General features: G+C 51.1%; 1 protein-coding gene across 4 annotated transcripts; it reads left to right on the top strand.

The window, feature by feature from the left end:
• Positions 1-7,314: 7,314 nt before the first annotated feature.
• Positions 7,315-18,182, top strand: LOC127043975 (zinc finger protein 558-like). Of its 4 annotated transcripts, XM_050938288.1 has the most exons (4): positions 7,315-7,365; positions 11,929-12,041; positions 12,711-12,837; positions 18,106-18,182. In XM_050938288.1, exons 1-4 carry the CDS (start codon positions 7,335-7,337, stop codon positions 18,117-18,119), a joined length of 285 nt encoding a protein of 94 aa, XP_050794245.1. In that variant the 5' UTR covers positions 7,315-7,334; the 3' UTR covers positions 18,120-18,182. The 4 variants fall into 4 exon arrangements, 1 of the variants encoding a protein (XP_050794245.1); XR_007772359.1 differs by lacking the exons at positions 7,315-7,365; positions 18,106-18,182 and adding an exon at positions 9,641-9,768 and having other exon boundaries at positions 11,929-12,017; positions 12,711-12,807; XR_007772358.1 differs by lacking the exons at positions 7,315-7,365; positions 18,106-18,182 and adding an exon at positions 9,642-9,768 and having other exon boundaries at positions 11,925-12,017; positions 12,711-12,807.
• Positions 18,183-19,103: the final 921 nt, after the last annotated feature.

The raw sequence follows: 19,103 nt of genomic DNA, 5'->3' as shown, positions 1-19,103 counted from the left end.
AGATATCTGTGCCCCTCATGAAACCTCTAACCCGACCCCATGGGACTGATACATCCTGGACAAACGTATCTGTGCCCACCCGAACCCCTAAGACCCCCTGGTACCCCTACAGTCTTGACATAGGTATCTTGGGCCACCAAAAATCCCCTAAGACTCCCAGGATGCCTCCAGCCTGGATGTAGGTATCTATGCCCCCCACTAAGCCTCTAAGCCCCCCTGGTACCACAACAGCCTGGATTTAGGAATATGTACACCCCACGAACCCCCTAAGCCCCCTTGGGACCGCTAAAGCCTAGAGATTGGTGTTTGTGTCCCCCCAAAAACTCTTTAAACCGCCCTGGGACCCCTACGGCCTGGACATAGGTATCTGTGCACCCCAAGGCCCCTAAGATCCCCCGGACCCCTACAGCCTGGATGTAAGTGTGATGGTGCTGCCTGTGGGAGCCAGCTGAGATCACTCAATCAGGGTGAACTGTAAACAAAACAGGGCAGACAAATCCCAAATGCTGGTGGTGATTTCAATACTTAGATTTAAAATGCCAGCAGAAAACAGCTTCTGTAGTACCTCACTGGTTACTTAGAAGTTTAAACCACGCAGTTCCCTTAAAGTACGCTGCCTCAGGCCTCCGTCCAGACACACCTGTCAGATATGATGATGATTTCAGAAAATCTTACTTCATCATATAACAGAAAAGATTCTTCCGATCCCAATGGATCAGCCACATACCCAGGTTCAATTATAACTTAGATCTCACCCAAAATACATGCTATAGCCAATTCTTATTAATTAAGCTAAAATTTATTAGAAAAGAAAAGAGAGAGAGTGTTGGTTAAAAGATTAATATACATATAGACTTGAATTCAATTCTTGAGGTTTAGATACATAGTAGAGGTGAGCTTATAGTTGCCAAAAGTCCTTTTAGAAATAGTCCATAGATTATAGTCCAGTGTCCATATTCAGGGTTGCTCCAGTCAATGACTGGGGATCTCAATCCTTGTGGCTTAAGGTTTCCCCCTCTTGAAACCCAAAGCAGATCTGAGATAAAGAAGGATCGTGTCCCAGGCTTCCTATACATTTCCAGCAGCCTTTCGGCCTGAGAAAACAATAGGCTTAACTCTCCTTCCAAACATCCTGGCAATTTGAACAGGGTAATTTATTCATCAAACAGTTCAAATACATGTTACCACAATCTTCAAAGAGACACATAGACAATAATACTATTTCACTCGGAATCATCATAAATGCTAATATTCCTTTTTTGATCTTTGAATTAAAACTACAGCAATAGACAAGACTTGTTTGCTTACATCACAAGACCTGAGCAAACACCTCCCCTTCTACCTCTAACAATGCAGACTTGCATTTCAAAGCTCTGTTCATTTACATATCTTGCTAACCAGTTCTTAAGGTTCACCCATGGATCAGGTCAGTCGGTGAGGTGAGTTACTTAACTCTTTCTGGCCCTGTCACCTTTCAATGAGATATTAGATTATACTTACAATGTCACAGTCACGGTGAGTTGACTGCTGCAGCTCCCCGTAGACTCTGCCTGCATCTCTCACCGAGCTGGAGTACAGCAGTCGAGGGGAGAGCACTCGATGTGTTGCATCTACACTAGACGTGATATATCAACCCCCGCTGGATTGATTGCTGTCCACCGATTCGGTAGGTGCTATAGACATACCCTGAGTATCTGATGGTCGGAACTGGACCCCGGAGGGGGACACATTGAAGGAACTCAGGGGTTAAGGTGCCTCTATTGTCAACTGTCAGGGCTGCTGTGGCTCAGAGAAGGATGCTTGACTGCCTGGCAGGCTTAGGCGCCGCAAGCCTGGGAGGTGGGAGAAGTGAAGTGGCCACGGTGCGCTCAGGGTGCTTGTGCTAAGAGCAGGGGTGAGCTAGGGCAAGGGGGGTGCCACAGGGCAGAGCGGGAGAGTTGCCACAAGAGGGATGCCTCAGGGTAGAGGAGGGGAGCTGCCACGGGTGGGGCGCATCAGGGCGAGGGCGCAGGAGGGGACGGCGCAAGGTGGAAGTTTCGCCTAGGGCAAGAAACATCCTTGCACCGGCCCTGCCCCATGCCCTGCCCCGCCCACAACCAGTCTCTGTCTCCAGCCAGCCCTGCACCTTCTGCCCTGCCCGCACCAGGCGCATCCTCCCTGCCCTGCCTGCAGCCAGCCCTGCAACCAGCTCCTGACACACCCCCTGCCCTGTCTCCAGCCAACTCCTGCCGCACCCCCCTGTGGCCCTGCCCAAAGCCAGCCAACCCCCACACCTCTCCAGCCTGCACCAGCGCTGCACCCCCTGTCTGCAGCCAGCTCCATACCCCCTGCCCTGTCTCCAGCCAACCTCTGATGCACCCCCCTGCCTGAAGCCAGCCAGCCCCGCATCCCTTGCCCTGGCTGAAGCCAGATCCTACCATGTCCGCTGGTGCCCTGCAGTTCCCAGGGCAGTAACCCTGCACATCTGTCTAAATGAGGGGGGCAGGGAGCAGTTGGGATCCACACATGCACACTCTAGGGTGACCAGACAGAAAGTGTGAAAAATCGGGATGGGATGGGGGGTAATAGGATCCTAGATAAGAAAAAGACCCCAAAATTCGGACTGTCCCTATTAAATCAGGACATCTGGTCAGCCTAGCACACCCCGAGGTTTCCTGAGTTCTATTGCTGGGTTTCCTACTTGTTCCACTGCTAGTTGTTTTCCTTTTCCTGGGGGACTTTGGGCACGAAAACTGGAGACAGTACAAAGGTTGTATAAAGGTAAAATTAAATAGGTTGCAGAGGAGTTTTTTTTTAAACTTATGCTTTTGTTGTTAAAAATTTTGTCGCTCAAGGGTGAGAAAAAACACTCCCCGAATGCCAAAATTTGAGCCATGCAAAGCAGCAGTGTGAACAGCGCTTTGTAGGTGGAGCTGTGCTCCCGGTGACGAAGCTCCTGCCCCTCGTTGGAGGTGGTTTGGTTTTGTTGCTGGGGAAGCTCTCTCCCAGCGATAAGGATGGCCACACAGCGCACCTTACAACGGCACAGTTAGAGTGGCACAGCTGCGCCGTGGTAAGGTGTGCAGTGTAGACACAGCCTCAGAGCTGGGGGAAAGCCGACAGGCGCTGAGGAGCACAGGGTTCAGACAGAGACATCCATCAGGAGAGGAACTATTCACAGGGATTCTCTATAGCCTAGTAAGAAGGAGAGGATGGAAGATGATAATGTAAAGGTAGGATCTGATGAGAAACAGTGAAATGAAAGAGTCTCCCTCAATTACATCACATAATAGACAACTTAAATGGGACACATTTTATAAATGCTTAAATACAAATGCTATATGTCTAAGTACTAAGACGGGTGAATTTGAGTGCCTGGTATTGAGTGACGATATTGATAGAATAGGCATCACAGAAACTCCTGCACCCCCTCCTGCGCCCATGTGGGGACACTGACCTGTGTGCCTGGAGCAGCTGGCATTGCTGCCCCCCACTCCTCCCTGGAACGCTGCTTCTCCTGGCACCCCTACGGGCTGTGGGATGTGGGGGCAAGAAGCGAGATCATCCGAGCTCCCTGCATCCAGGTCACTTTCCTCAGCTGGGCTGCATAAGGGGAGAGCAGAGAGCAGCAGCTTCTGATGCTCCCCTCACAGCACAGCCCAGGTGGGGAAAGTGACCAGGACACATGGAGCACATAGTGTTGCTCCTTGCTCCCCCCAACCCTCTATGGGCTCATGGAAGAGCATTGGGGCAGGGGATAGCAGTGAGCACCTTTACACTGCCACACGGTGCCCTTTGACCTCCTGGAGCCCTGGGCGACTACTGGGGGGTCCCACCCCTAGTGCTGGCTAGGCTCCCCAGAACAAGCAGCAGAAAACACAGAGAGACGGGCCACCTACTGAGCAGTGGTAGCCTGGGCGGCTCATAATGGAGGCTCAGGGGGGCTCAGCCTCTCCAAACCTTGCGTTGCCAAGGGAACAGTAGAGCCCATGACTAGGGTCCCTAGCCAAATTGAGTCCCCCTGGAAAAGTCTCCCCCATGTCAGCTTCAGGGCCGGAGGAGCTCCCACTCCCTGCTAGGGCCCGGGGGCTGCAGCAGGGGCACAGAGCTTCTCTGGTTTCAGGGCCGCAGCGGGGCAGGGGTAAAGGAGTGATAGAGTGGGGTCAGTGTGGGAAGGGGTAGAACAGAGGGGATAGTGCATGGGGCCATGGGTGGAAGGGGGCAGAGCCAGAGACAGAAGGGGGGGCATGGTTCCGGTGCTGGGCCCCCCACATTTGTTCTCCCTTTCCCTGGGTTTTGGCATCACTAGCCCCTGCTTAGCGAGTAGGGGTCAGTGGTCCCCATAATGTGGGGCATGACTTCTAGGGGGACACAGAGGAAGATTAATCGGGGCACCTCAGGGCCTGAGCCAACCCCCATGGAGGGCAGGGAGGGAGCAAAACTCAGCCCCACTCTGTCCCAGCTCTTCCCCAACCCCACCCTCAGCCTAGGCTTCTGGCTTCCAGCTTGGCCACAACCCCCTACCCCTGTCTGCACCCCACTCCCCAGCAAGCAACAGCCCCACTCCCAGCCACGGTTCTCGACAGTGACTTCGGAGAGGCCACAGCCATGGCTAAGAGGGCACAGTGTGAAATGTTTGGGGACCATTGGTTTAGGGTGACATCCTCAATCACTTCTCTGCAGTACAATAAAAGCTATTCCTCACCCACCTACCCCTCCATCAGGATGGACTAGGTATGTTCTGCTGCCCTTCACTCATACAGGAAGGAGAATAACATTTCATTCCACTCAATTCTAAAGTGATTTGTAACTCACCACCATCCAAACTGGTCATTTTGGGGAAGCGGCCCCACCATGCTGCATACCTGGGCAGAGTAGATGTGTCTGTGCAAACACGGTCTGTTCCTGAAGTCTTTCCCAGCTCCTCACTAGATGTGAGGGGGGAGCTCATTCAGACCCTGCTTCCGCTTAGTATTTAAAAACTCCTTAGTGTCCCTATCTCTGCCGGCCTTAGATTTCTCCTCCTGTCCCTTTCCTGATAGCTCAGGTGAGGTGGCCAAGTGGTTAAAATGATGGACTGCTAATCCATTGTGCTCTACACACATGGCTTCAAATCCCATCCTCAGGAGATGCATTTAACCTTCACCTTCCTTTACAGACAACTCTCTTCCCCTTTAGTACAATAACAGATCAAACAATGTTACTTCTGTAACCCAAAATTGGGTCAGCTAGTAAGCTTAGGGAGGACTAATGACCCCCCAGAGTTTGGTAGAAAACAGCACATGTATTATATTGATAGCTAAGCTCAAAAGAAGGGAGGAGGGAGGGTGTCACACTCACATACTCACACTCCCAGGATAGGCCAAAGAAGATGGATAGGGGGGTGTCACACTCACACTCCCATATTCATGCTCCCAGGACAGGCCTGGCAGTGGAGATGTCAGGATCCTTTAAGGTAAGTGTCCCATAGCGCAGTGATGGACAGTGCGATGAAGGTAAGTCTCCCCGAGGCATGATGGAATGTAACACAGGGAACCACTGGCCAGACGGGCCGGGCAAAGGGCATTCACTGGATGTACAAAGGAGAGGGGGAAAGCCACTTCATAGGCATTCAAAGAGGGAGAGGAGACAAGGGCGGGGGGGTGTGTAACAGACCTTTTGAGAATACAGGTTATACAGAGCTCACAGATCACTGCTGTTCCTACAACAGGGTAAGTTCTCAAGCAGCATGTTTCTTACTTTGCCCATCTGTCAATTTTGATGATTATCGATGGAAATATTTTGCCATTGGGTTGTGTGTTTACACAGAAATTGACATTTACCAACAAATAGATAATTCTTCCAAGCCTGCTTAGTCTGCAGTTGATGGGTTTAGAGGGACACATTCACTCTTCCAGGTCCCCATGCCAGGCCTGTGGTCTCCAGGCTGTCAACTTCCCACACTGCTGGGATCCGTCCCTCATCTCCCCCCAGACCACTGCCCCACCTCCACTTCTGGGGTCCCCTCCCCACACTGTCTAACTCCCCTGCTGGCAGGATCCCTTTCCATTCCTGTCTCCACTCTGGGCAAAAGCTCTGCACTGTTCCCACACCAGAAGTTGAACCCAGGCCACCCGGATGAAAACCAGAAATCCTGACTAGCCCATATGGGACTACTGTTGCATCTGACGAAGTGGGTATTCACCCACGAAAGCTCATGCTCCAATACGTCTTCTAGTCTATAAGGTGCCACAGGAATCTTTGCTGCTTTTATTACTATAACTCAGGCCTTGGCTACACTGGAGAGTTTCAGCGCTGGTGGTGGCTTTACAGAGCTGTAACTTACTTCCCGTCCACACTGGCAAAGCACATACAGCGCTGTATCTCCCTGGCTACAGTGCTGCATGTGCTCCTCCTCGACGAGAGGAATAAAGAGAACAGAGCTGGTGCTGCAGAGCTGGGGTGCCAGTGTAAACAGTGATTAATCTTACTACGCTGTCACTGACCTCCGGAACCTTCCCATAATGCTTTTAAGTAGAGATAACGCTCTTTGTTTTGGTGTGATGCCTCTGTTTGTTTTGTTGTGAGTTCGGGGCTCCCGGAGCTGCTTAGCTAAAAACCAAACACAGTTACTGTTTGCAGTGAATGAGCAGAGGCAGGGGGATTCCTTTGGAACGCTCACAGCTGGTGTTTGCTTGAGGAGAGAAGCAGCCCGGTGGTCACGGGGGGGGGGTCTGTTTTGGAGCAGCTGCTTATCTGGTCTGTGACGAAAAAAACAGAGGCAGCTATTTGCATTTAGTGAATGAGAGAGGGGTGGGGAAAGGGGTTGGAACTTGCAAGGCAGGGAGCTGACACAGTGTCAGCTCCAAAAATCCACTCGCTCTGTCTCTCCTACGCTCCCTGTCACACTCTGCCCCACCCTTCTCTTTTGAAAGCACATTGCAGCCACTTGAACGCTGGGACAGCTGCCCATAATACACCACTCCCAACAGCGCTGCAAATGTGGCCACACTGCAGTGCTGGTAGCTGTCAATGTGTCCACACTGCAGCGCTTTCCCTACACAGCTGTAGGAAGACAGCTTTAACTTCCAGCGCTGTACAGCTGCAAGCGTAGCCAAACCCTCTCTAAGCTGACCCCTTATGAGAGCAGCAAGGACTAGTGTGACTGGATGTCCTGATTTTTGGGTCATTTTTCTTATATAGCTGCTTATTACCCCCACCCCCTGTCTGAGTTTTTCACATTTGCTGTCCAGTCACCCTAGCAGGGATTGCACACAGGGCTGCATTAACCTTCAGGTGCTGAGGTTTCCCTCTCTCCATTCCCAGAGCCTGTGATCAGGAAACAGACATCAGGGCTCCCAGGTGCTGCACAGACCATGACTGAGATCAGACCCCATATTGTGCAAGGTGCTGTATAAACCCTGGCCAACATTGGGACACCCAGGGGGTGCCCAACTTCTTCTGACTCCCTCTGGATCACCCCCCGACGCAAAAAACCACCTTTCCAAACAGTCCTTCTTTCCCTGCCCCCTGATTCTGCTTTCACACCCTGGGACCATCTCCTCTCTTCATCTCTCCCTCTCTAGGTGAAGCAGAGATGGAGGCAACTTCAGCCACTGGAGACAGCCCCAGCGAGTGCTGCAGCCAGCCCCGGGGGAGCGGGTGTTTGCAGACACAGGAAGGGAGCAGCTGGGAGATGGGGGGGCGCTGTGCTGGGAAGAAGGAGGCAGGAGAACAAAGCCCAGAGACCCAACACTGGGCAGCTCCTGGGGGCGGGACTCTGGCTCAGCTCAGGGGAGGGGCAGCTCCTGGGGGCGGGGTTCTGGCTCAGCTCGGGGGCGGGGCAGCTCCTGGGGGCGGGGCTCTGGCACATTGTGACGTGGAACCCGGGCTGAGCAGCTGCTGCCTGGTTCTCCACGTGCTGCCAGCAGCGCTGGAGCAGCCCGAGCCGGAGTGGAGCCGCTGTTCACAGCTGCAGCCAGGATCTGCCCCCGGCCCCGCTGGGATCCAGATTGGGACAGAGACTGGGGCCCGGGGGTTTCCCTTGCTGTGGCTGGCGGGGGAGGGAGGGGAGGGGACAAGCCGGAGCTGCAGGTGGGGGAAGGGCGCTGGGACATTGTGACCCGGAGCCCCCGAGGAGTAAGAGACCTCGGGGGAAGGGATAGTGACTCTGCCCCGGGGAGCATGGGAGGAGTCTCGGAGCCGCCTCGGCCCCAGTGGAGCTGCAGCAGGATCCGGCCGCCCCGCTGGGATGCGGGGGCTGGGGCCCGGCGGGGGGGCAGAGGCTGGGGCCCGGCCGTCGTGGGGGGAGGCAGACCCCGGGGCCCGGCCCGGGGGGGGCGGAGCCTAGGGCAGAGCCTGAGGCCCGGCTGGGGGGGCCGAGAGGGAGCCCGGGGCACTGCAGCGGGGGCGGTGTATTAAATCACTCCCCATAGCAATGTGCTACTCCCGGGCACTGCGCATGCCCAGTAACAGCCGCTGAAGCCGCTGCCCTTATCCCTGCCCGGACCAGCTGTAACGTTCCACCGGGCGCTGGGGGCGGGGCTGGAGCGAGGCGGGGGAGTAACAGGGAGCGGGGGGGTCGCTGAGCAGGAAATTGATGGGCGGGGGGGTGGTCAGGCAGCTGGAGGCAGGGTCGCGGGGGGGCTAAAGGGCACAATCCGGGCTGGGGGGAGGAGCAAGAGTTGAGCTCAGGGGGAGGTGCTGGCAGAACCCCCCCCCTTTGGTGTGTGTGGGGTGTCAGGGCGGGGAGAAACCAGAGTTGCAGGGAGGGGGAGGTCACTGGGGTGGAGGGGGTAGATCTGTCTCTGTGCAGCCAGGACATTCCCGGGGTGGTGGGGGGAGCTGAGTTAACTGGATCATGTCCCTGTTTTTGCCACTTCCTCCCACACACACATTCTCTCAAGATTTCCCCTTTTCTCTCTCATTATCACACGTGGCTATAAAATCGAGGGAGATTCTCCTCCTCCTCCCAATGATCAGCTCTCTAATTGACTTTAATTTTCCCTTTTCTCTCCATACTTCTCAAATGTCAATTTAAAATCTCTCCGATGGGGGGTGGATTTTCCTACACATTTTATCTATAGCGATTTGTCCTTGTTTGGCTGGGAAATTGTTGCCTTGGGTAATTCCCCAGAACATGGCTCCCCTTGGAGTGGGGATGGGATGGGATGAGGTGCCTGTTCTCTGCCAGGAAAGGGAAGGGAGGAGCACATCCCCCGTGGAGACTGCCCAGACCCCATTTCCCAATCCCCCTGCTGCCCCCTTCCATTGTCCAGGGAGCCTTCCAGCTCCCCCCCCCCTTAAATCAGCTGCTCAAAGGGCTCTGAGCTGCTTACGTGAAAGGTTGCCCTGGGTCTGGGGGGGACCATCACATTCTGTTTATATATTGGACAGTCATATAAAATCCAGTCCAACAGTCCCCCTTTTCCACTAGTTATTTAATAGCAACATCAAATCCCCTCCGATCTTGGTGGTTTTCACTCATGTTATCAAATGTCGTTTGTGACAGGGTTCTCTCTGCGTATCTCAAAGATTGATATAAAATACCCCAAACATTTGCCCCACTTCTCTCTAGTTGTTTTATTTCTAATTGAATATGATGGGTTGTTTCCCAATGTGCTAAGATGCAGCCACCTCTGGGGTGGATCCATGGTGGCCATTATTTGCTAGTGACAGCCCGTGGACCTTTCTTGCCCTCCAGGCCTTCCATTCTCCTGTTAAAGAAGCACCCCCCAGGCTCCCTCTGCCTGTGTGACTGGCCAGCAGGAGGTGGTGTTAACTTTCTAGCCACTTCTCACACTCTGTGAGGTAACACTTGCAGGGGCAGGGAAGGTGTCTGTGTGGGGACATTGCAGCTGAAGGGGCGTTGTGGTAGGGGGAGGCCTCTGGGTGGCTGGGCAGGGGGTACCCTAGTCAGGTTGGTGGGTTGTGGAGGTTTGGGGTTTTCGGGGGTGGTGGTTCTGATGTGCCCATCCCTGAGGCTATGAGTCCTGGAGCTGGGTATCGCTGGGGGCCTGGTGGCTGCAGAACAGTGGGGGTGGGTGTCTCTTGGGGGGGCGGGACAGAGGGTTAGAGGAAGCCTGGTTCTGTGCCAGGGGCTCTGTCTGTGCTTCCCCTGCTGGTTCCTGGTTTTGTTGCCATGCCCAGTGCACAGAGCTCGGGGAGGGGATCCCTGGCACTAGGTCAGGGCATACCGGGGAAGCAGAGTGAGGGGTCCCACTGTAAAGCATCAGGGGGTCACACTGGGCAGAGGAAGGGGTCCCAGGCAAATATCTGGGTAGATCGTTCTGGAAGGTGGGGAAGTTCCTAGGCAGGCAGTGAGGGACTGAGTTCCCAGTGGGGGGGTCCCTTGAGGGGGTCCCTGGCTGCTGGGGACTCTTGGTGGGGGTAACTCTTTGGGATTCCCAACCTGGCAATCATGGTGTGGTGGGGGTTCTCTGGCTGGTGGGGTTATGAGGGATATCTGGGGTCCCTGGCCAGGGACTCTGGGGGCTGCATCCCAGGGAATATCTGATGGGAGCCTGGCTGGGGGGTGTCTGGGGCCCCTGGCTGGGGGGTCTGGGCTCTGGGTACTAGGGGGTGTCTGGGGGCTGCTGTTAACCATGATCCTTCTCTTTGGTCAACTTGTGCCAGAGTCCTGGCTCCAAGCACTGCCCGGCATTCCCCAGTCACGTGCCGTCACTGTGATAACTTTCTGTCCACTTATCAAACACTGTTAGTGTGAAATCACAGATTTTGCTTTTCTCCTCTTTTGAAAACTGCAGGAACTTCCGGTTCCGTTTGGAAAATTTGTGCCCCCAGTCCTTGTCCTAGATCTGCGGGGGTGAGGGAGGTGGGAAGGGAGTCAGCACTGCTACACGATGGTCTTTTCCACAGCATTCTGGACTCATTCTTTTTGAAATCTAGTGTCATTGAGACAATTGTTAATCCAGAGTAACTGTATGGAAAGACAAGGATTGATTCCAGATGGACAGTGGGGCAAATGAGATCAGCAATTCTCCCTGTGAGTAGGGGCTCCCATTAGCTGCTCTCCCCAGAGAGCTAAAGGAGGGAAGCTGCTCAAAAGCTCTGTCCCTCTCTGCTCAGGATATTGGGGTTCGGCTTCCTGGGTCAGAGTCTGCAGCCTCCATTGTGATCTGGGAGACCAGGCTTGGCAGCTGCTGCTCCCCCAGTGGGGCTCTCTGCTGGGAAGTGACCTTAATTAAAGCTTCTTCTCTGCCCGGCACAGGGGATGACTTTCTGCAGCTGGTCCTAGCCCCCTAGGGCAGCCCTGGGCCCTGTTACTACTAAATTCTGAGCCAGAGTCTCCAGGTAACTGAAAGACCTCCGGGAATGTCCTAGGGTCTGGCAAGAAAGTGACTCTGCACAAACAACCCCACCTCATTTCTCCTCCCATTAGCGGTTGCCAGGAGGAAATCCAGCCATGGGAGAGCAAAGCCCCCAGGAATGGGACTGTCCCAGCCAGAGGGGCAGGGAGAGAGGACAGGGGAAGGAGAGACTTAAAGAGACAGTGGGAGAAATGAATGTGGGGGAGAGATTTCCAGCTCTCTAATCCACCCAGACACATGTATTGCTGCATCCTGGGGCAGAACCACTTTCCAGTGAACAAAACAAGTATCAGACAGAGCAAAAGCCAGTTCCTGACTCCATATTCCCCCTGCTGGGGTGTGGCTGCCGTGGGGTCAGTGTCTGAGGGAATCCCCCACAGTGACTCCTTTGGTTCTGCTCTTTTCTAGCCTCGTGTTCAGAGAAGGGGTGAGGGGAGGGAGAAGGGAGGTTAAAAATGTGTCTGTGGACTTAGCCTGGCAGGAGGGGCCAGGTCTAAATTGTAATAAACAGATTGAGCATTTCCCAGCATGACAGAATCTAGAGCGTCTGTCTGCAGGGAAAGGGCCTGCGGGAATTGTGATGTGAAATTAACTAAAACCGGTTCTGAAACGCCCACAACTGCCCTTCTCCCCCAGACAGGCTGCAGAATGACGTCCATGTTTTGCTCCAGCTCATCCCAACCTGGCGTGGGACAGGGAAGAGAAATGGCTGCAGTGGAGTCAGTCCAGGTGGAGATTATCAGGGGGTTGCTGGTGGGTTCCTGCTGGAGGAAAGGGAGAGCAAATACACCAGAGGTGGGAAGGTTTGCAGAGTCTGGTTTGGAGGTTGGAGCGGGGCAGGAAATTCACAGCGTGGGGAAAGGAGGAGGCCAGGGTGTGGCAGACCTGCTGGGAGTTATTTACTAAGTGGCCTAGATTCTAGGAACAGACCCAGGAGATTTGGAGGTGGAAATGCCCTAATTTGTGAAGAAAGAAAATAGCCCATCTACATGGAGCACGTCAAACTGACCAGACTCCTAGTACTGGAGCCTGACCTCACTAACCAGCAGCTGCTGTGAGATATGGAGGGGGCACCCATGAATCAGGCTTATTGGAGCTGCCTCTCCCTTCATATCCCGCTCCTCACAATGAGGAGGGTGTTGGGCGTCCTACCAGCGAGCTCTCCCTGGACCCTGCTAGGGGCTCCATCTCCTGTATCAGTCAGTGGCTAGTAGGGGGGTGATGGATCTGCTGGGAGAGACAAGGGGCTCTCTCTTCATCCCCTCACCCTGGTATTTGCTGGATACTCTGAGCGAGGTCTAGGTGGGACTCTCCTGACTATGATCCATCCAGAGCTTCCATTTGATTCACTCCTCTCTGTCACAAATAGTGGGGCTGTGAGTGGGGCAGCAAGTCCTTAGTGTTGGACTCTTGCTCTTTCAGAGGCCGGTGACCTTCGAAGAGGTGGCTGTGTATTTCACCAGGGAAGAGTGGGCTCTGCTGGACCCCGCTCAGAGAGCCCTCTACTGCTATGTCATGCAGGAGAACTATGAGACGGTGGTCTTGCTGGGTAAGGGTTCCTGTCCCTTCTGTTCTTGGAAGGGGAAATGAAGAGTGAAGGTTCATGCCGCCCCCACAATGCCATCTGTACCCTGTCCTGTTTCAGCATCACCCCAATAGACCAGTGACACACATACTACCAGAGACCCTCCTCTGCTGCAGAACACTTTGGGAACAGAGCACAGGAGCCGTATTGCACAGTGTCAAATAGCTCCTGTTTGCTCAAGTGAAACTGGGGGTTAGATCTGGCATAACTGTCCCATACCCCTAATCATTTTTGTTGCCCTTTTCTGAACCTTTTCCAAATCCAATATATCTATTTTTGAGATGGGGTGACATCTGCATGCAGTATTCAAGATGTGGGTGTATCATGGATTTATTTGCTGTTTTTACAAATATGATCTATGAGATATTCTGTCATATCTATCCCTTTCTTAATTATTTCCTACATTGTTCACTTTTTTTCACTGCTGCTGCACATTGAGTGGATGTTTTCAGAGAACTATCCACAGTGACTCCAAGATCCATCTCTTGTGTGGAAACAACTAATTTATACCCCATCATTTTGTATGTAAAGTTGGGATTGTGTTTTCCAATGGGCTGCACTACGTGCTATCCTATCATCTAGCACTGCTGAGATCCTGGATTCAGTAATATCCCTGCCCTTCCTGTTCCCTTTCTCCACCGAACCCCACCAGCCCATGCTTCCTGTTCCCAGCTTCCCCAGGATTCTCACACTGTCTCTGAACCTCTCTATCAGCAAGAAGCAGTGCCAGGGTGTCATAAACAGATAGCTAAGGGTTAATGTCTCTTTCACCTGAAGCACCTGACCAGAGGACCAATCAGGAAACCGGATTTTTTCAACTTTGGGTGGAGGGATTTGAGTGTCTGAGTCTTTTGTCGTCTGCCTGCTTTCTCTGAGCTTTGGAGAAGTAGTTCTACTTTCTAATCTTCTGTTTCTAAGTGTAAGGACAAAGAGATCAGATAGTAAGTTCTATGGTTTCTTTTCTTTGGTATTTGCATGAATATAAGTGCTGGAGTGCTTTGATTTGTCTTCTTTTTGAATAAGGCTGTTTATTCAATATTCTTTTAAGCAATTAACCCTGTGTTGTATCATCTTAATACAGAGAGCACATTTGTATGTATTTTTCTTTCTTTTTATATAAAGCTTTCTTTTAAGACCTGTTGAAGTTTTCTTTACTTCAGGGAAATTGAGTCTGTACTCACCAGGGAATTGGTGGGAGGAAGAAATCGGGGAGATCTGTGTGTTGGATTGCTAGCCTAATTTTGCATTCCCTCTGGGGGAATAGGAAAGTACTTTTTGTTTCCAGGATTGGGAACAGAGAGGGGGGAGTCTCTGTGTAGTTTCACAGAGCTTGTGTCTGTGTATCTCTCCAGGAGCACCTGGAGGGGGGAAGGGGAAAAGGATTATTTCCCTTTGTTGTGAGACTCAAGGGATTTGGGTCTTGGGGTCCCCAGGGAAGGTTTTTCAGGGGGACCAGAGTGCCCCAAAACACTCTAATTTTTTGGGTGGTGGCAGCAGGTACCAGGTCCAAGCTGGTAACTAAGCTTGGAGGTTTTCATACTAACCCCCATATTTTGGACGCTAAGGTCCAAATCTGGGATAAGGTTATTACACAGGGACACTTGCCCTCTGTCTGAGTCTTCGATTTCTGGGACATGGATTTACTTTCTCTGTGTTGTAAGAGGCTCTGTCATAATGAATGTCTGTGACGTTACCCAGAGTACAATCTGGACTGTTAAATAGCTGTGTCCCCTCAGTTCTCCAGCCTGGGGTGCCTTTTCCACTGTTTTCCCGCGAGAACAGCCCCTCTTGGCCACTTAACACACAGTCTCCAGCATGTAACTCACTCCCAGCTACACAGTATTGAGTGCTGCTAGACAGCCACTCATGAATTACACCTCAGGAGAAAACCAGCAAATTCTCAAGTGCCCAACTTTCCCCCAGAAATGTGCATCTTGCACTGTCCAGCACGCTACTGAACGACACAAGCTCATATGAAGTCTGTCATTTCATCAGTGGAAAATGACAATGCGGCAGCTTGTTATCCCAAACAGAGTTTCCAACACACTTCAATCCACACATACTGGTTAGATGAACAATAAACCAAGATTGTTAACTACCAAAAACTAAAACTAGGCCCAGTCCATGAAACGGGCACTCTCAGGAGAGACTGTATAAAGGCTGAACACAAAACACCTTTGTAAACCTGAGACAGCTGCCTTGGGGACAATGACAGGGAGAATCCCCCAAAGTGACTCCTTTGTTTCTGCTCTTCTCTGGCCTCCGATTGTTCCTTCTAACGTGGAGTACTTTGCACTTGTCTCTACTGAATTTCATCCTATTTACTTCAGATTATTTCTCCAGTTTGTCCAGATCATTTTGAATTTTAATCCAATCCTCCAAAGCACTTACAACCTCTCCCAGCTTGGTGTTGTCAGCAAACTTGACACGTGTAAGAGAGAGACTGTTACTGGGAGGGTTTCCCCATGTGTCAGAGGGTTACACCCTGGTGGGAGAGGACTAGGCCTGTACTGGAATAAGGTTACTTTGTGCTTCACAGTGTGTCAGAACCTAGAATGTGCATTAGCAGGGGAAAAGCTGGGGGAAATCGGCTTGGGGAATGGACAAAAGCCTAGTCTGAATTCTCACACCTTGCCCTTTTCACCCCGGCGGGCCAGAGAATAACATCCATGTTTCGCTGCAGATCATCTCGTCCTCCCAGGGGCAAGGAAATGGCTGCAATGGAGCTGGCTCAGGTAAGAGATTATCTGGGAGGTGGTGGTGAGCTCTGCTTGGAGGTTGAGGAGCAGTAAATGCATAAGAGGGTGGGAATTGCTAGAGGTGGTGGGAAGCAGGAAATATCTCGTGTGGAGAAAGGGAGGGGACAGCATGTGACAAACCTGCTGAGACTTGTGTAGTGTAGGGCATGATGGGTTGTCACCCCCAGGCAGCAGTCTGTGGAGCTTCTGGGAACTGCTGTGTCCTCTAACCCTCACGCTGGGCTGGCCCTTCTCACACTGCTTTGCTGGAGATTTCACCAGCCTCCCCAGGGCCTGTTATCACCCAACGCAACAGCAGGTGGCGCCATGTTGCTAACTAAGCTACCTGAGTGCTTTACCTAAGCCACTCAAGGACAGATAGAAGACAAGAGCCAATTTCCCACTCCCCAACCTTGCACACTTGCTGTAGTATAAATCCAGAATTATACCATCTTATAGTGCACGGGGATCTCTATAATGCAAGCTCATTAATATAGTTCCCCTTCCCCTCGATATGGGACAAATGTGCACAACAAGCTGAGATTTTCCCCAGACACTTCACTCAAAATACGCTGGTTAAGATAAAGCATCAAACAAGTTTATTAACTGCAGAAAGATAGATTAAATGATTATAAGTGATAACAAACAGATCAAAGCAGATTATTTAGCAAATAACCAAAACTCAGACTAAGCCTAACATACTAGATGGATAGAATTTGAATTAGCAATTTCTCACCCTGACTGATGGTACAAGCAGTCCCCCAAGTTTCCATACACAAGCTAGAAATCTCTTGATCCTGGGAGCAGCACTTCCCCCACATCCGTTTTTGTTTCTCAGGTGTTTCCAGGAGTTCTCTTGTGTGGGTAATGAGGCCAAGAGATGATGTCACACCCCACCTTATGTAGCTTTTCCATATGGTGGGAACTTTTTGTTCGAAACTCAGTTCCTAGTCCAGTTTGTGGAAAAATACAGGTACTAAAATGGAGTTTAGTGTCATGTGATCTGGTCATAGGCCCTGCTGAGTCATAGTAGCCATGAATCTTAGGCTGGCTGAAACATTCACAGGAAGGCTAAGCTCTTCCACAGTCCATTGTCTTTGTTGAGCCATCAGCACTGTCTGGCTTCTTCACTGTTGTACCTGAAAGGCTCGTTGTGGATGTTACCCAGAGTAAGCACATTTGAAATACAGATGCAGAGTCAATATCCATAACTTCAGATACGAACATGATATGTGCACACAAATAGGATAATCATATTCAGCAAATCAGAACTTTTCCAGTGAGACCACACATGATGCATCTTGTACAAAATAGATCATAATTATGTCCTAATCATATTATAATCACACCACTATGATGAATATGAGGGTGTAGTGTCAGGTCCTAATTTCAAGGCACAGGAGTTGGGATGGAACTTCCCCTCTTTGTGGAACAGGAAATAACCCTCCAGCCAGGGCTGGGACAACTTCCCAGACTCTCAGTGATGGAGCCTGAATATCCTGGCATTTCATTAATTACCACCAACCCCAATTTTTGTGGCAACTGTAAACTTTATCAATGATGATTTTGTACTCTCTTCTAAGTCATGGATAAGAATGTTAAATAGCACAGGGCCAAGAAACAATCCCTGCAGGAACCTGCTAGAAAGAAATCCACTCGACCATGGTTCCCCATTTACTATCAGAGTTTTTAATCTATTTAATGTATGCCGTGTTTATTTTGTATCATTCTAGTTTTTTTAGTAAAAATATTGTGGTGATCAAGTCATGTCCCTTACGGAAGTTTAGCTATATTACATCAATACTATTAGCTGCAAGCAAACTTTTGATCTCATCCAATAAGAATATCCCGTTAGTTTGATAGGCTCTATTTTCTCTAAACCTTTGTTAATGGGCACTACAATTCTGACCTTCTAACTTCTATTCTTTACTATTGACTTCCCCTTTCTTCCATATATTTTATTTGGAGAGTGCTGGGATTCCTACCAGGAAGCCACTAACAGGGTCCAGAGACAGCCCCATCTGCAATATTTACCTCTGGCTAGTAGCTATGTGATAAATGTGAAGACCCTGCTTCTATCTGTCAGCTGGGAGACACAAAGGTTCTCTCTTTCTACCCTCTGATGCCTCCTGGCTGCTGTAAGCAAGGTGGGGTGGGACTCTGTTAACACGTGCCTCCCGGAGCTTCCATTTCCCTGGTGCTGCTGTTCCGTGAACAGTGGGGTTGTGAGTGGGTCAGCAGGTACTGAGTGTTGGACTCTTGCTCTTTCAGGGGCCTATGACCTTCGAGGAGGTGGCTGTGTATTTCTCCAGGGAAGAGGGGACTCTGCTGGACCTCACTCAGAGAGCCCTCTATAGGGATGTCATGCAGGAGAACTATGAGACGGCGGTCTTGCTGGGTTAGGATTCCTGTCCCTTCTGTTCTTGGAAGAGGAAATGAAGAGTGAAAGTTCATGCCACCTCTACAATGCCATCTATACCCTGTCCTGTTTCAGCATCACCCCAATAGGCCAGTGACACACATACTACCGGAGACCCTCCTCTGCTGCAGAACACTTTGGGAACAGAGCACAGGAGAGCATCACACAATGTCAAATATCTCCTCTTTATTCAAGTAAAACTGGGGGTTACGTCCAGCATAATGAACAGAAGCTTCCTACCTCCAGCCTTCTCTCAAGTCCTGAGCCTTCTCTACCCAAACCAGAATGTGCTTGGGGTGTAACAAGCAGACGGCTGGAATCAGAGCTGCTGGTCCAGGGTTACTTATCATACAGACACTCAGTGCGTCCTTGAACGCTGGCTGGAAGTATCCAGACAGGGGAGCTCCAGCAGCAGAACTCTGAATCTCACCCAGGATTACAGATAATGCAACTCCTCACTGATCTAGATTGTACCCTAGCATGTGAAAATGGCCTAGGTTGGTAGTGACATTTCTTGAGACATGGAGAGTCTTGCTCCCACATCACCAGGTGTAATAAAAATAACAGGAAAGGCCAAATATGGAAATCTGATTGTTCAGCTTGCTTTTGACCTGCATCATATTTTGCAATATATTCCAAATAAGGAAATTAATGTGCAACGTATGTGTCATTGTTTGTGGTTTTAAGTTGTAAAAGGCTTGTGTGATTTTTAGCTCGGGGTCAGTATTCCAATAGCTGTCGTCCCTGCGTCCTTGTAGCCAAGAATAGAGCCTCAGGCTGAGCTGATTCAAAATCAATCCTGTGGTTGTTTTCCACAACAGCCTTAATAGGTCCCTGTGATGGAATGTAAGGCTACGTCTAGACTACCCACCGTATCGGCGGGTTAAAATCGATTGCTCGGGGATAGATATATCGCGTCTCATCTAGACGCCATATATCGATCCCCGAGCGCGCTTATATCGATTCCAGAACTCCACCAACCCCAACCGAGTTGCGGATTCGATAGGGGGAGCCGCGGACATCGATCCCGCGCGGTGAGGATGGGTGAGTAATCTGATCTTAGATATTCTAAT

Source organism: Gopherus flavomarginatus, chromosome 2 (genome assembly GCF_025201925.1).
Source record: "Gopherus flavomarginatus isolate rGopFla2 chromosome 2, rGopFla2.mat.asm, whole genome shotgun sequence".
NCBI classification, from domain to species: domain Eukaryota; kingdom Metazoa; phylum Chordata; order Testudines; family Testudinidae; genus Gopherus; species Gopherus flavomarginatus.
This window is presented reverse-complemented; position numbering and strand designations above follow the sequence as displayed.

Excerpts from the sequence above, each read along its gene's own strand:
- LOC127043975 (XM_050938288.1), top strand. The coding sequence starts at position 7,335 with ATGACTGAGATCAGACCCCATATTGTGCAAG. Across the intron at positions 7,366-11,928 it reads CAGACCCCATATTGTGCAAG|GCTGCAGAATGACGTCCATG; the intron begins GTGCTGTATAAA and ends TCCCCCAGACAG. Across the intron at positions 12,042-12,710 it reads AGATTATCAGGGGGTTGCTG|AGGCCGGTGACCTTCGAAGA; the intron begins GTGGGTTCCTGC and ends TTGCTCTTTCAG.